The 12,145-nt window shown below is 41.5% G+C and overlaps 1 protein-coding gene across 8 annotated transcripts; it reads left to right on the forward strand.

The window, feature by feature from the left end:
- The first annotated feature begins 279 nt into the window (after positions 1–279).
- On the forward strand, positions 280–9,632 carry MBD4 (methyl-CpG binding domain 4, DNA glycosylase). 8 transcript variants are annotated; one of them, XM_077993649.1, is made up of 8 exons: positions 280–506; positions 2,309–2,539; positions 2,960–3,826; positions 6,474–6,568; positions 6,646–6,780; positions 7,364–7,513; positions 8,004–8,107; positions 9,321–9,632. In XM_077993649.1, the coding sequence occupies exons 1-8, from the start codon at positions 403–405 to the stop codon at positions 9,396–9,398; spliced, it is 1,764 nt and encodes a 587-aa protein (XP_077849775.1). In that variant the 5' UTR covers positions 280–402; the 3' UTR covers positions 9,399–9,632. The 8 variants fall into 8 exon arrangements, with proteins under 8 accessions (XP_077849775.1, XP_014985645.3, XP_077849778.1 ...); XM_015130159.3 differs by having other exon boundaries at positions 2,960–3,801; positions 6,494–6,568; XM_077993652.1 differs by having other exon boundaries at positions 2,960–3,801; positions 6,494–6,568; positions 8,004–8,054.
- The last annotated feature ends 2,513 nt before the right edge of the window (positions 9,633–12,145 follow it).

Consider the following 12,145-nt stretch of genomic DNA (forward strand, 5'->3'; position numbering starts at 1 on the left):
CCCTGGCAACGTACATGCGCGGTAAGCTGAGCGCGAGGTCGCCTTCCTCCGAGTGCGCATGTCCGAAAGGCAAAGCGAGAAAAGCAGCAAAAGCTAGGGTGGAACTGGAGCCCCTAAGGCATCAGCGCAACCAGAGCGCGCGCGATTGGTTGGGGTTTGTGGGGGCGGTGCGCCTTCCTCGACAATGGATTTGATTGGTGGAGCGTGGAAATGGCGGCTGTAGCCGAGGGGGCGGCCGAAAAGCAGGGGCGGCCGAAAAGCAGCGGCGGCGTCTGGGCCACTTTCGCAACATTCAGACCTCGGTTGCAGCCCGGTTCAGTGAGCTGAGGTTTCACATCTTACTCCGCCCCACACCCAGGGCTTCGCAGTGCTGGGCTCGTTGCTGCAGCCGGAGCCTGCTCGATGGGCACGACTGGGTCGGAGAGTCTGAACCTGGGGGACCGCGGAGCTGCCCCCACCGTCACCTCTAGTGAGCGCCTAGTCCCAGATCCGCCGAGTGACCTCCGGTAAATTACTGTTCCCTTTTGGGCCTCAGTTTCACCGCCTGTAAAACGGGATCGGGAGAGTGGACGGTGTGTGGGCCTTTCTAACCTTGGACAGAGGGTCGGCAGAGACCTCGAAGCCCACGGGTTTAGTTACTAGGGGCTGGAGCTCAGGTGCTTTTCCTGTGGGATCAGTCCTGGGGTGCGCCCGACTTCCTCATCCAAGATGACCAGGGAGACTTGAGGGGGAGCCAGGAGGTTTTGTGCAAGAAGTCCCCTTGAGTTGGAGGATCCTAGGAAATTATTTGAGTACATGTATGATAGGAGGTTAAGATTTACCTACTTTTTTCGAAATTGAATCCTAAGAACTACTTTGAAAGAGGCATCACCTTCTTTTTACAGAAAGTATTTTACAGGGACTTTGAGATGTTAAGTAACTTGCTGCTAAACTTACAGCTGGCGGAGCTGGGATTTGAGCCCCAGTCTCTTTAATAGTTTGTGCTGATTTCACCAGGCTTCAGTATCTTTATCTCTAAAATTGTAAACAGTATCATTTCATAAGATCCGCCCAGCTCCGCAAAATTATTTTACCCCAACTTACATCAGAAAACCTTGATTCTAATTCTAGTTCTTGCATAGTTTCCCTATTTGTAGAAAATAACTTGGTTTAAATGATCTCTCTAGACCCATCCAGCTTTTACAATCTGTGGTTTAGTGATTAGGATACACTTTACTGAAATTTTTCTTTTTTTAATTTTTAAATTATGTTTTCATCATAGAAGACACACTGGAACATTAATGAAGTTTTAGTTTAGTTTAGTTTTTTGTTTTTTTGAGATAGGGTGTCACTCTGTCACCCAGGCTGGAGTTCAGTGGCACAATCATAGCTCCCTGAAGCCTTGACCTGCCGGGCTCAAGCAATACTCCTGCCCCCAGCCTGCTTAGTAGCTGGGACCACAGGTATGCGCCATCACGCCCGGCTGCTTTTTTTTTTTTTTTTTTTTTTTTTTTCATTTTTTATAAAGACAGGTATCTCACTGTGCTGCCCAGGCTGGTCTCAAACTCTTGGGGTCAGGTGATCTTCCCACTTCCTCCTCCCAAAGTGCTGGTATTATAGGCATGAGCCACCTTGCCTTGCCAACTTTTTTCAATAATAGTATGGGAGAGAAGTATTAGACCAAGATTTGGTAGACTTGGGTTCAGGTGTCTGTTCTGCAAGTAATTTAACCTTTCTGTCACTCAATTTTTTATCAATAAATTGAGAGTTAATCTTATCGTACCTACAAGGTTACCATGAGGATCAAGAATGAAGGAGATTCAAAAATTCTGTATCAAATTATTTACCTTCTGGAGGGTTACATCTGATGAAAGTGATACACTCTCCCAGAAATTTTACATTATGTAAAACTTTTACCTCATTTATTGGCAGAGAAGAGAATATAACTCACTGATTTATTTAAGCATTTTCTGATGCTTAAGAGCTCAGGTTAAGAGCTCAGCTGTTGGCTCATATTCTCAAATTTATGCTAAGTGCCCCCAGAAATCTTTACAATAGCCCTACTCAGTAATTAATCGGAAAAGTTTCTAACTTGACCTTTTTGTTGTGCAGAGATTTCCAACACTTTTTAACTTGTGCTAGAGGGTATGGGAAGCTTTTGGAAGACAGGAAAATACTCCCATAGCACAAGGCTGGTCCATACTGACTTTAGTCTCCCCCATTTTAATATGATAATCTATGTGGTTCCCGCATTATCATGGATTAAAACTGAGTAGGCAGTGGAAGATAAATTTTAAATGAGTTAATCACTTAGACTTTGTTTTTCCAGCAAAGAAGATGTTGCTGTGGAATTGGAAAGAGTGGAAGAAGATGAGGAACAAATGATGATAAAAAGAAGCAGTGAATGTAATCCCCTGCTACTAGAACCCATCGCTTCTGCTCAGTTTGGTGGTACTGCAGGGACAGAATGCCATAAGTCTGTCCCGTGTGGATGGGAAAGAGTTGTGAAGCAAAGGTTATTTGGGAAGACAGCAGGAAGATTTGATGTGTACTTTATCAGGTAAGCATATAAGATGGTAAAGACAGTAAAGCAAAATAATTTTGTCTGGTCAGATAGTGGGAGCATAGCAGGAATCTTGGCTTCTTTATATTTTTATCATAAAACGATTGCAGATTCTATTCTTTCAATGTTGCTATTAATTACATCAAGTGATTTGGGGAAAATTACATACATTTTGTCCCTCCTACTGTGAATGGTTAACGGGTAGGTTGCATTTAAGTTATATTTATAAATTTATTTTATATTGTCATAGAGGAAACAAACCATTTAAAAGTGCCATTTATCACTCTTTTTCATTTTTAAATGACAGATGCCTATGGCAACATTTGGAAATTAATTAGAAATCTGAAATGTGGTCCAATTCTTTTAAAAGTCCCTTCTATTTACTAGCAGTAAGTTTCCTTTAATATCATTTTCTAGCCCACAAGGACTGAAGTTCAGATCCAAAAGTTCACTTGCTAATTATCTTCACAAAAATGGAGAGACTTGTCTTAAGCCAGAAGATTTTGATTTTACTGTACTTTCTAAAAGGGATACCAAGTCAAGATATAAAGACTCCAGCATGGCAGCCCTGACATCCCACCTACAAAACCAAAGTAACAATTCAAACCAGAACCTCAGGACCCGAAGCAAGTGCAAAAAGGATGTGTTTATGCCGCCAAGTAGTAGTTCAGAGTTGCCGGATAGCAGAGGACTCTCTAACTTTACTTCCACTCATTTGCTTTTGAAAGAAGATGAGGGTGTTGATGATGTTAACTTCAGAAAGGTTAGAAAACCCAAAGGAAAGGTGACTATTTTGAAAGGAATCCCAATTAAGAAAACTAAAAAAAGATGTAGGAAGAGCTATTCAGGTTTTGTTCAAAGTGATAGCAAAAGAGAATCTGTGTGTAATAAAGCAGATGCTGAAAGTGAGCCTGTTGCACAAGAAAGTCAGCTTGACGGAACTGTCTGCATTTTTGATGCTGGAGCATGTGGTGAGACCCTCAGTGCGACCAGTGAAGAAAAGAGGCTTGTGAAAGACAGATCGTTGAGTTCAGGATCAAATTTTTGTTTTGAACAAAAAACTTCCGGCATCATAAACAAATTATGTTCAGCCAGAGATGCAGAACACAATGAGAAGTATGAGGATACCTTTTTAGAAACTGAAGAAACTGGAACAAAAGTAGAAGTAGTTGCGGAAAAGAAGGAACATTTGCATACTGACATTTTAAAACGTGGCTCTGAAATGGACAACTGCTCACCAACCAAGAAAGACTTTACTGGTGAGAAAATATTTCAAGCTATCCAGTGCTTTCAAGCACTATTAAACTTTATATGATGAGAAATTTATAATCCGGCATCTTGTATTTGTGCCTGTACATGGTTAAGACGTGAAAATAGAGCCAAGAAATAGGGCCAAATATGAGATACATCCTACCAGTTGATCCTAATACTTATCTAACTGATATTCAAGCAGTTTCCTATGGCAGAGAGAAAATCAGCTGACTGCTGTCATGAGGCCATGGCAAAGGAGAGTACTACTGTTAACAGCTGCCATTGTCTTTCCCTGGTGCAGCACCTGGGACTCTCCTTCTCAGCAGGGCTTTCCCTTCTTTCCATCCTCTTTCCAGCCAGTAATCTTAAAACTTGAAGGAAAATTAAAAGCCTTCACTTGTGAAAAATTTAGGGAAGACTTCTTTTTTTTTGAGATGGAGTCTTGCTCTGTTGCCCAGGCTGGAGTGCAGTGGCACAGTCTCGGCTCACTGCAAGCTCTACCTCCCAGGTTCACACCATTCTCCCACCTCAGCCTCCCAAGTAGCTGGGACTACAGGTGCCCGCCACCACGCCTGGCTAATTTTTTGTATTTTTAGTAGAGACGGGGTTTCACCATGTTAGCCAGGATGGTCTCGATCTCCTGACCTCGTGATCCGCCCGTCTCGGCCTCCCAAAGTGCTGCGATTACAGGCGTGAGCCACCGCGCCCGGCCGGGAAGACTTCTTATATACATAAATGGGTGGAGAATAGTTGGTGTCTTCTCTTCACACCCCTCCTGATACTTACTACTAGATGTGACTTCCAATTTAATTTTGTATATATCATAGTCGTTTTTATCTTCTATTATAATGTAATACTTCTCTGAAATGCTTTAGAGCTCTAAATAATTCAAAAGTATAATCACATAGTTCATCTATTATTTGTAATATGCTCTTAATACAGAATTCAGAACTTAGCAGTTTTGTCTTTATTCCCTCAGTGAATAAGAGATAAAAAGGAGGCCTTTTGAGCAGCCCTGTATTAGTTATTCATTATGCTATTATGGTGTAATGAATAACTCCTTTAAAGAATAATAATTTTACTTAAACTCCTGTGGGGAAACAGCCTGGACAAATTTGTGAAGCAGGAGAATAGATACGATTCTTGTTCCCAGTTCTACCCATGATTGTATGTCTTTTCTGTGCCTGGAGTTTCTCTGCCTTTAACACAAGATGGCCATATATACCTAGTGGTATATTCTTATGGTATAAGAATTCTTCATAAGAATTCTTCAAGTCTGTGTCCTAAACACTGAGCTTCTTGACGAAAGCTTTGAGGTTTATGTAGATTTATTGCTAGCAAAATGGGCAAAAATTAAAAACTTTTTTTGTGATAAGAGTGTAGTTCTCAACATAAGATGAAGAACTCTTAGGTTCCTAGGTGTCCCATGAAATAGTGAAGATTCCCATTGGCTTAGCTAGAAATTGCCAAGTAAACTTGGCATAAAGGAGATTGGTTAGTAATTATTCATAGGAGCCCACAGAAAAAGTTGTCAAATCAGAGCAGTCAGAGCAGTTTCCTTTGTTGTTGTTGTTGTTGTTGTTGTTGTTGTTTTAACTCTCTACTGGGCTTTACCTACTCAAACTAAAATAGCAAAAAAACAGTAGTCTAATTATCTGGAGACCTGGATACTTGTTCCGGTTTATAGTCAATCCCAATATCATTTTGGGATGATTGCTTAATTTCAAAGCTTTAGTTTCTTCATCTGTAAAAGAGAGGTAACCACCCTGACTAGTCCTGTTTTTCACATCAAAAATATTATAAAATGAGAAGTGAAAAAGATGCTATACAAATGCAAGGTATTATTAACTGATATTCAAATTGCGAGGATATGGCTAAGGAGTATTACATGTGATTTTAGAAATTTGAGAAGTCTGATAATACTGGTTCCCAGTAGACAGAGGTTCTTAATAGGTAGTTGTCTCAGGTGCTCTAGGGTTCAAATTGTAGGTTTTTCTGCAGACTTTGTTTTGTCTGTATATTCTGTTTTGTCTGTATCCCTTTTTTTGGTAGGCGTAAAAGTAAGTTCACTGCAGAAATTTTGGAAAATATAGAAAAGTAAAGAAGAAAAGAAAAATTAGCACTTGGCAACAACCGTTATATCATTTTGGCTTATTTCATTCTTAACCTCTGTATTTTTATTTATATATGTTTCCCCTTTTTTATAAAATTGGGATTATGTGTAGACTTTTGCTTTTTTCATTTAGAAGTTAATGGGAAAGTATTCACAATAGTCTAAAAAATATTTTAATGACCACATTATACAAATGCATTGTAATTTAAAATATTCCATACTGCCTTTAATTTTTCAATACTATAAACTCTGAACATAAGTCATAAAAAACTAGTATCACAGAGTGGTTAAGGTGAGGACTCTGGAGCCAGACTGTCTGGATTTGAATTTTAGCTCTGACACTTAGTATCCGTGTGATCTTGAGCAAGTTACTTAGCTTCTCTGTGCCTCAATGTCCATATCTGTAAAGTGGAGATAAAAATAATACCAAGTTCATGGGTCATTAGTTGGATTAATTGGGTAATTTATGTAAAGGGCTTAGAATAGTAGCTGGCATGCTTTGTAACAGTGTTGATATTATTTGCATCCCTGAATATTGCTTTAAGCTAAACCATAGACTCGATAAAGCGTTCACTTTTCCTTTTCAGAAGGTATCATCCCACGAACACAGATAGAAAGAAGGAAAACAAGCCTGTATTTTTCCAGCAAGTATAACAAAGAAGGTATCCCTTTCCCAATCAGAACAGCAAATTCTAATTCTATTTTGGGTTTTCAATTCTGATGCAGTATGTTTGTTTAGCTCCTAGCCCCCCACGACGTAAAGCCTTTAAGAAGTGGACACCTCCTCGGTCACCTTTTAATCTCGTTCAAGAAACACTTTTTCACGATCCATGGAAGCTTCTCATCGCTACTATATTTCTCAATCGGACCTCAGGTTTGGGGATTATTATCTTTGTCTTACAGACAGTGTGGTAAGGAGAAAGCACTGAATTGATGCCTGGGTTCACAGTCCATTTTGAGTGTGTCACCTGGGATAAGGCATTCTCCCTTCACCCTTAAACTCTTCACCTACGAGGAAATTAGACTAGATGACATCCAACAGACCTTTTAGAATAAAGGGGTAGATTTTATTTATTTTCTACTTTCAAATTCATTTTGATCATCAATGAAAATCAGTTAATGTTTCTCCACCCTCTTTCGTGTGTGTTTAAAAGTATCTTTTTCACTGAATGTACCTTCTGTTCTATATGCCTCTACTCTCATTATCTGCTGATGTGATCATTTAAAAGCTAATCATGCAAGGCCAGTTTTCAGCATAATTTGGACTATTAGCCCCATATATTAGCAGTGTTGGCATTTGATTCTGAAAGTGGTTGCTGGTTCAGATAATGGCTTCTCGCCAGTGGTTTTAAAAAAAAAAAAAACCCTCTGGATGAGATTTCTAGATGAGAAACTACTTGAACATGAAATCAGCCTATCTAGAGTCTTGTAATCATTCAGTTACTTTTACTTCCCAGGTAAAATGGCAATACCTGTGCTCTGGAAGTTTCTGGAGAAGTATCCTTCAGCTGAGGTAGCAAGAACCGCAGACTGGAGAGATGTGTCAGAACTTCTTAAACCTCTTGGTCTCTACGATCTTCGGGCAAAAACCATTGTCAAGTTCTCAGGTATTTTCCTGTATACCCAAAGGAAAAACATAATACCTTGTGCTTATTTAAGAGAGCCACAGCTTAAACTTTAATGTCCTCAGATACTATATTAATGGAGGTTTTTCAGCTCAAGCACCCAAGACATTTAAAAAAGTCCACTTTCCCCAAACCACAGCCTCCCAGTGACCTAAACAATAAATCTTTGCCCATCACTGGGTCAGGCATGTGGGCAGAATTAGGGGAAGAAGTCAGTGAAGCAGAAAGCCCAGTTCTTGACCTCAGGGACGTGACCTCTGTCGCATTAGCACAGCACAAAAGAGTGGTTAGGATTTGGTAAATGATATGGGTGCTACAGGAATTCATTAAGAAGGGCAGTCACAACTGAGGTTGCCAGGAAAGAGCCTTTCCCGTCCCTTTCTTCTGTTCTCTCCATCCTGCCCCATCACCACACATTTTGGGAGGGTGTCTTTAGAAGCTGACCTGGTGTGTGGGATGTTGTATTCTTCAGATGAATACCTGACAAAGCAGTGGAAGTATCCGATTGAGCTTCATGGGATTGGTAAATATGGCAACGACTCTTACCGAATTTTTTGTGTCAATGAGTGGAAGCAGGTGAGGCCCACTCCCATCCATAATTCAGCACATTTGGTCTCTGGGGCAAAATAAGTCCACCATTATGGTTAAGACTATTTATTGGACACAAATGCTATTATAGTCACAAACAATTTTGTTCCTGGCTGTGGGGAAGTGGGTGGCATGCAGGTTTTGGGGTAGGCACTCCCAAGTCCACAAAGACCAGTCCAGAGGTGTGGCCTCTGACTCATCTCCAGTGGTTTGTCACCTCTGGCCCTCTTCCTGTCATTCCCCATTTGTGTACTATCTCTAAGCCTGCCATGGTTTTCCTCCTGTCAAGAGTACACCACTACAGGAAAGCAGGAAGGTTTGGGCCTGCAATGTATACTTATTGGGTTTCTCTTAGTGGTCTCAGGCTACTTTTGTGGTGACTGGGTCCTGCTTTAGCCCTGTTGAATATGCCCAGCCCTTGGCATACTGATGGTATACTGGCACCTGATGGGTGCCCACTCAGCTTGCGACTCACCCTCATGCATTCAACCAGTAGGTCTGGCCAGGCCTGAACTGAAGGACCATGGTCCTATCCCTGCTTCATCAGAGCAATCCATTGTGACCTGAGAATCCTTTTTTTTTTTTTTTTCCTGAGACGGAGTCTCACTGTGTCGCCCAGGCTGGAGTGCAGTGGCGCAATCTTGGCTCACTGCAAACTCTGCCTCCCGGGTTCACACCATTCTCCTGCGTCAGCCTCCCGAGTAGCTGGGACTACAGGCGCCCGCCACCATGCCTGGCTAATTTTTTTGTATTTTTAGTAGAGACGGGGTTTCACCATGTTAGCCAGGATGGTCTTGATCTCCTGACCTTGTGATCCACCTGCCTCGGCCTCCCAAAGTGCTGGGATTACAGGCATGAGCCACCATGCCCGGCCCTGAGAATCCATTTAACCTCTCAGGGCCTAGAACCTCCTTCTGGAAAGTGAGGTATTAATACTTGACTCATGTCATCACCACCCCACACTCCAAGTCATGGTGAGTAGTCATTTGGACAGTACTTTGTAAACTGTATGTGATTACCTTAATATAAGGTATAACTTAAAATATTCATGAATCCCATGAGGTTAAAAGTTATAACTTTTAGGTATAGTATCATAATGTACTGTCCCCCAGCAAACATTTAAAAAGCCAATTTTAAAAAACATATTTCTGACTAAGTTACATTAAGGTCTCTGCCTCTTTGTGTGTTGTATTTCTTCCAGGTGCACCCTGAAGACCACAAATTAAATAAATACCATGACTGGCTTTGGGAAAATCATGAAAAATTAAGTCTGTCTTAAACTCTGCAGTTTTCAAGCTCATCTGTTATGCATAGCTTTGCACTTCAAAAAAGCTTCATTAAGTACAACCAACCACCTTTCCAGCCATATAGATTTTAATTAGCCCAACTAGGAGCCCAGTGTGTGTGCTTTCTTAATGTGTGTGCCAATGGTGGATCTTTGCTACTGAATGTGTTTGAATATATTTTGAGATTATTTTTAAATAAATTATTATTTGACAACAATCCAAAAAAAGTGTGTGGCTTTTCCAAAAGTGAAATATAATCAGAAGATAAAAAGTACATCTAAACTATCAATAATACAAAGCAAATTTCTATCAACCTTGCTAAAGCTAGGGGCCCACTAAATATTTTTATTGGCCAGGTGTGGTGGTGCACGCCTATAGTCTCAGAAGGCTGAGGCAGGAGGATCATTTGAGCTCATGAGGGCCCAGGAGCTCAAGGCTTCAGTGAGCTGTGATCATGCCACTGCACTCCAGTTTGGATGACAGAGAGAGACCCTGTCTCAAAAAATATATATTTAAAAAAAATTAAAAAAAGCTAACCCCAAAGTCAAATAAGATTCCTCTGGCATTGTATATTGTTGACAGCTCCACACTGTCCCTTAGGAATTGTAGATTCCACCTCAGCATCCGCTTGGTAACGTAATGTGAATATCTGTCTGCTGCTCCTTTTCAGCTCACTCACTCTTTTACCTTGGTCCCTTCGTGAAAACTCATTTCTCATCTTCCATTTGGAGTTTATACCATTTGGCCAGGCACAGTGGCTTACATCTGTAATCCTAGCACTTTGAGAGGCTGAGGCAGGAGAACTGCTTGAGCCCAGGAGTTCAAAACCAGACTGGGCAACCAGATAATGAGACCCCATCTCTACAAATAATTTTAAAAATTAGTTCGGCATGGTGGCACACACTTGTGGTCCCAGCTACTCAGAAGGCTGAGGTGGGAGGATCCCTTGAGCCCAGGAGATTGAGGTTGCGGTGAGCTATGATCACACCATTGCACTCCAGCCTGGATGACACAGCAAGACCCTGTCTCAAAAAAAATTAGTCTTATGCCATTTTTATACAAGTACTGTTATTGTTCAAATACCAAAGCATTTACTATTAGAAAAAAAGGGAAAAAACTAGTTATTAAGTCTTAATTACCAACTACCATTTTAAGATATAATTTGAAAATTAAATTGATTGAATAAATGAAAAATCAGTTGTTCAGAAAACTGCCTTTGTTGTAGAGCGGTGTGAACCAGATCAGGCTGCAGTGTGATGCAGAGGTAGTTGGTTGTTTCCACTTTAGTGAGTAATAAGTGTCAGTTTTTAGAAGGATGAATTTTGACCAGAGAACAGGAAAACTGGCCACACCTCCCTCTCCCCACGCAAACATCCACTTTATAATTTACCATCACATTTTAATTTGACAAACATCCAATTAGCATTCACAAAGTGTGAAGCCCTGTGGTGGGGAGGGGCACAAAGATAAGTTCTGTACAGACTCTCAGAGAGAGAAAAAAGGGCACCTAATAATGGAAGGGAACAAAAGGGGTAAGGAGTAGGGACAAGACAGCCAGATATGGCAGCTAAGGATAGCGAGGGGCCTCTGAAACCTTGGGCCCAGCTGGGGCTGGAGGGTGGGGCGGGCTCACCAAGCTCAGGGCATCAGATATGGCTTCGTTGTAGAGCTGGTGGTCATATCCTTTCCCCTAGCATCTCCATGGGGAGTGTGGGCCCATGTGAATGCAGGAGGCGAGCTCTGTGCTAGGGGACCTCAGGACAGCCAGGTTGCTCAGGCTCTAGGCCTGGTTTTTCCCCTTTATTGCAAGTAAGGTTGCCTGACCTCTGTACCTGTTAACTTGTCTTGTAAAAATGGGATAGTGGGCCAGGCACGGTGGCTCACGCCTGTAATCCCACCACTTTGGGAGGCCGAGGCGGGCAGATCATGAGGTCAGGAGATCAAGACCATCCTGGCTAACACAGTGAAACCCTGTCTCTACTAAAAATACAAAAAAAATTAGCCGGGGGTGGTGGTGGGCGCCTGTAGTCCTAGCTACTCGGGAGGCTGAGGCAGGAGAATGGCATGAACCTGGGAGGCAGAGCTTGCAGTGAGCCGAGATTGTGTCACTGTACTCCAGCCTGGGCGACAGAGCAAGAGTCCGTCTCAAAAAAAAAAAAAAAAAAAAAAGGGATAGTGGTGTCTACCTCACACCGTGATTGTGATTATGAAGTTCAGACATGTAGTGCTAAAATGGTACCTGGCTTGCAAGAGTGCTGTATGAATGTGACCCATGGCAACCATCTCAGGTTGTGAGGGTCACAAAGATAGCTTGTCTCAGCAAAGGACAAGTGCTCAGGTGTTTCTTTTTAACTTTTTAAAAATTGAGCTAAAAGCCACCATTTAACCATTTTAAAGTGTACAATTCAGTGGTTTTAGTACATTTACAGTGTACAGCCATCATCACTAATTCCAGAAGTTTCCATTTCTTTTTTCCATTCCAAAAAGAAGTTCCCCACCTGTTAGCGGTCACTTCCAATTCCTCACCCCATCCCCTATCTGCCATTAATGTACTTTCCGTGTCTGTGGGTTTGTCTATGCTGAACATTTCACATAAAATGGAATCGTACAGCACGTGGCCTTTTGTGTTTCGCTTCTTGCTTAGCATACTGTTTTGAAGGTTCATCCATATTCTAGCATGTACTTCATTCCTTCTTATGGCCATCCTATGGCTATACCTCATTTTGTTTATCATTTGATG

This window comes from Macaca mulatta, chromosome 2 (assembly GCF_049350105.2).
Source record: "Macaca mulatta isolate MMU2019108-1 chromosome 2, T2T-MMU8v2.0, whole genome shotgun sequence".
Taxonomy (NCBI): domain Eukaryota; kingdom Metazoa; phylum Chordata; class Mammalia; order Primates; family Cercopithecidae; genus Macaca; species Macaca mulatta.

Bases quoted from the DNA above. Each gene is read 5' to 3' on its own strand.
- MBD4 (XM_077993649.1), top strand. From the start codon at position 403: ATGGGCACGACTGGGTCGGAGAGTCTGAACCTGGGGGACCGCGGAGCT. The intron at 6,781-7,363 runs GTTTGGGGATTA...TTTACTTCCCAG, and splicing joins ATTTCTCAATCGGACCTCAG to GTAAAATGGCAATACCTGTG. The intron at 7,514-8,003 runs GTATTTTCCTGT...TGTATTCTTCAG, and splicing joins AACCATTGTCAAGTTCTCAG to ATGAATACCTGACAAAGCAG.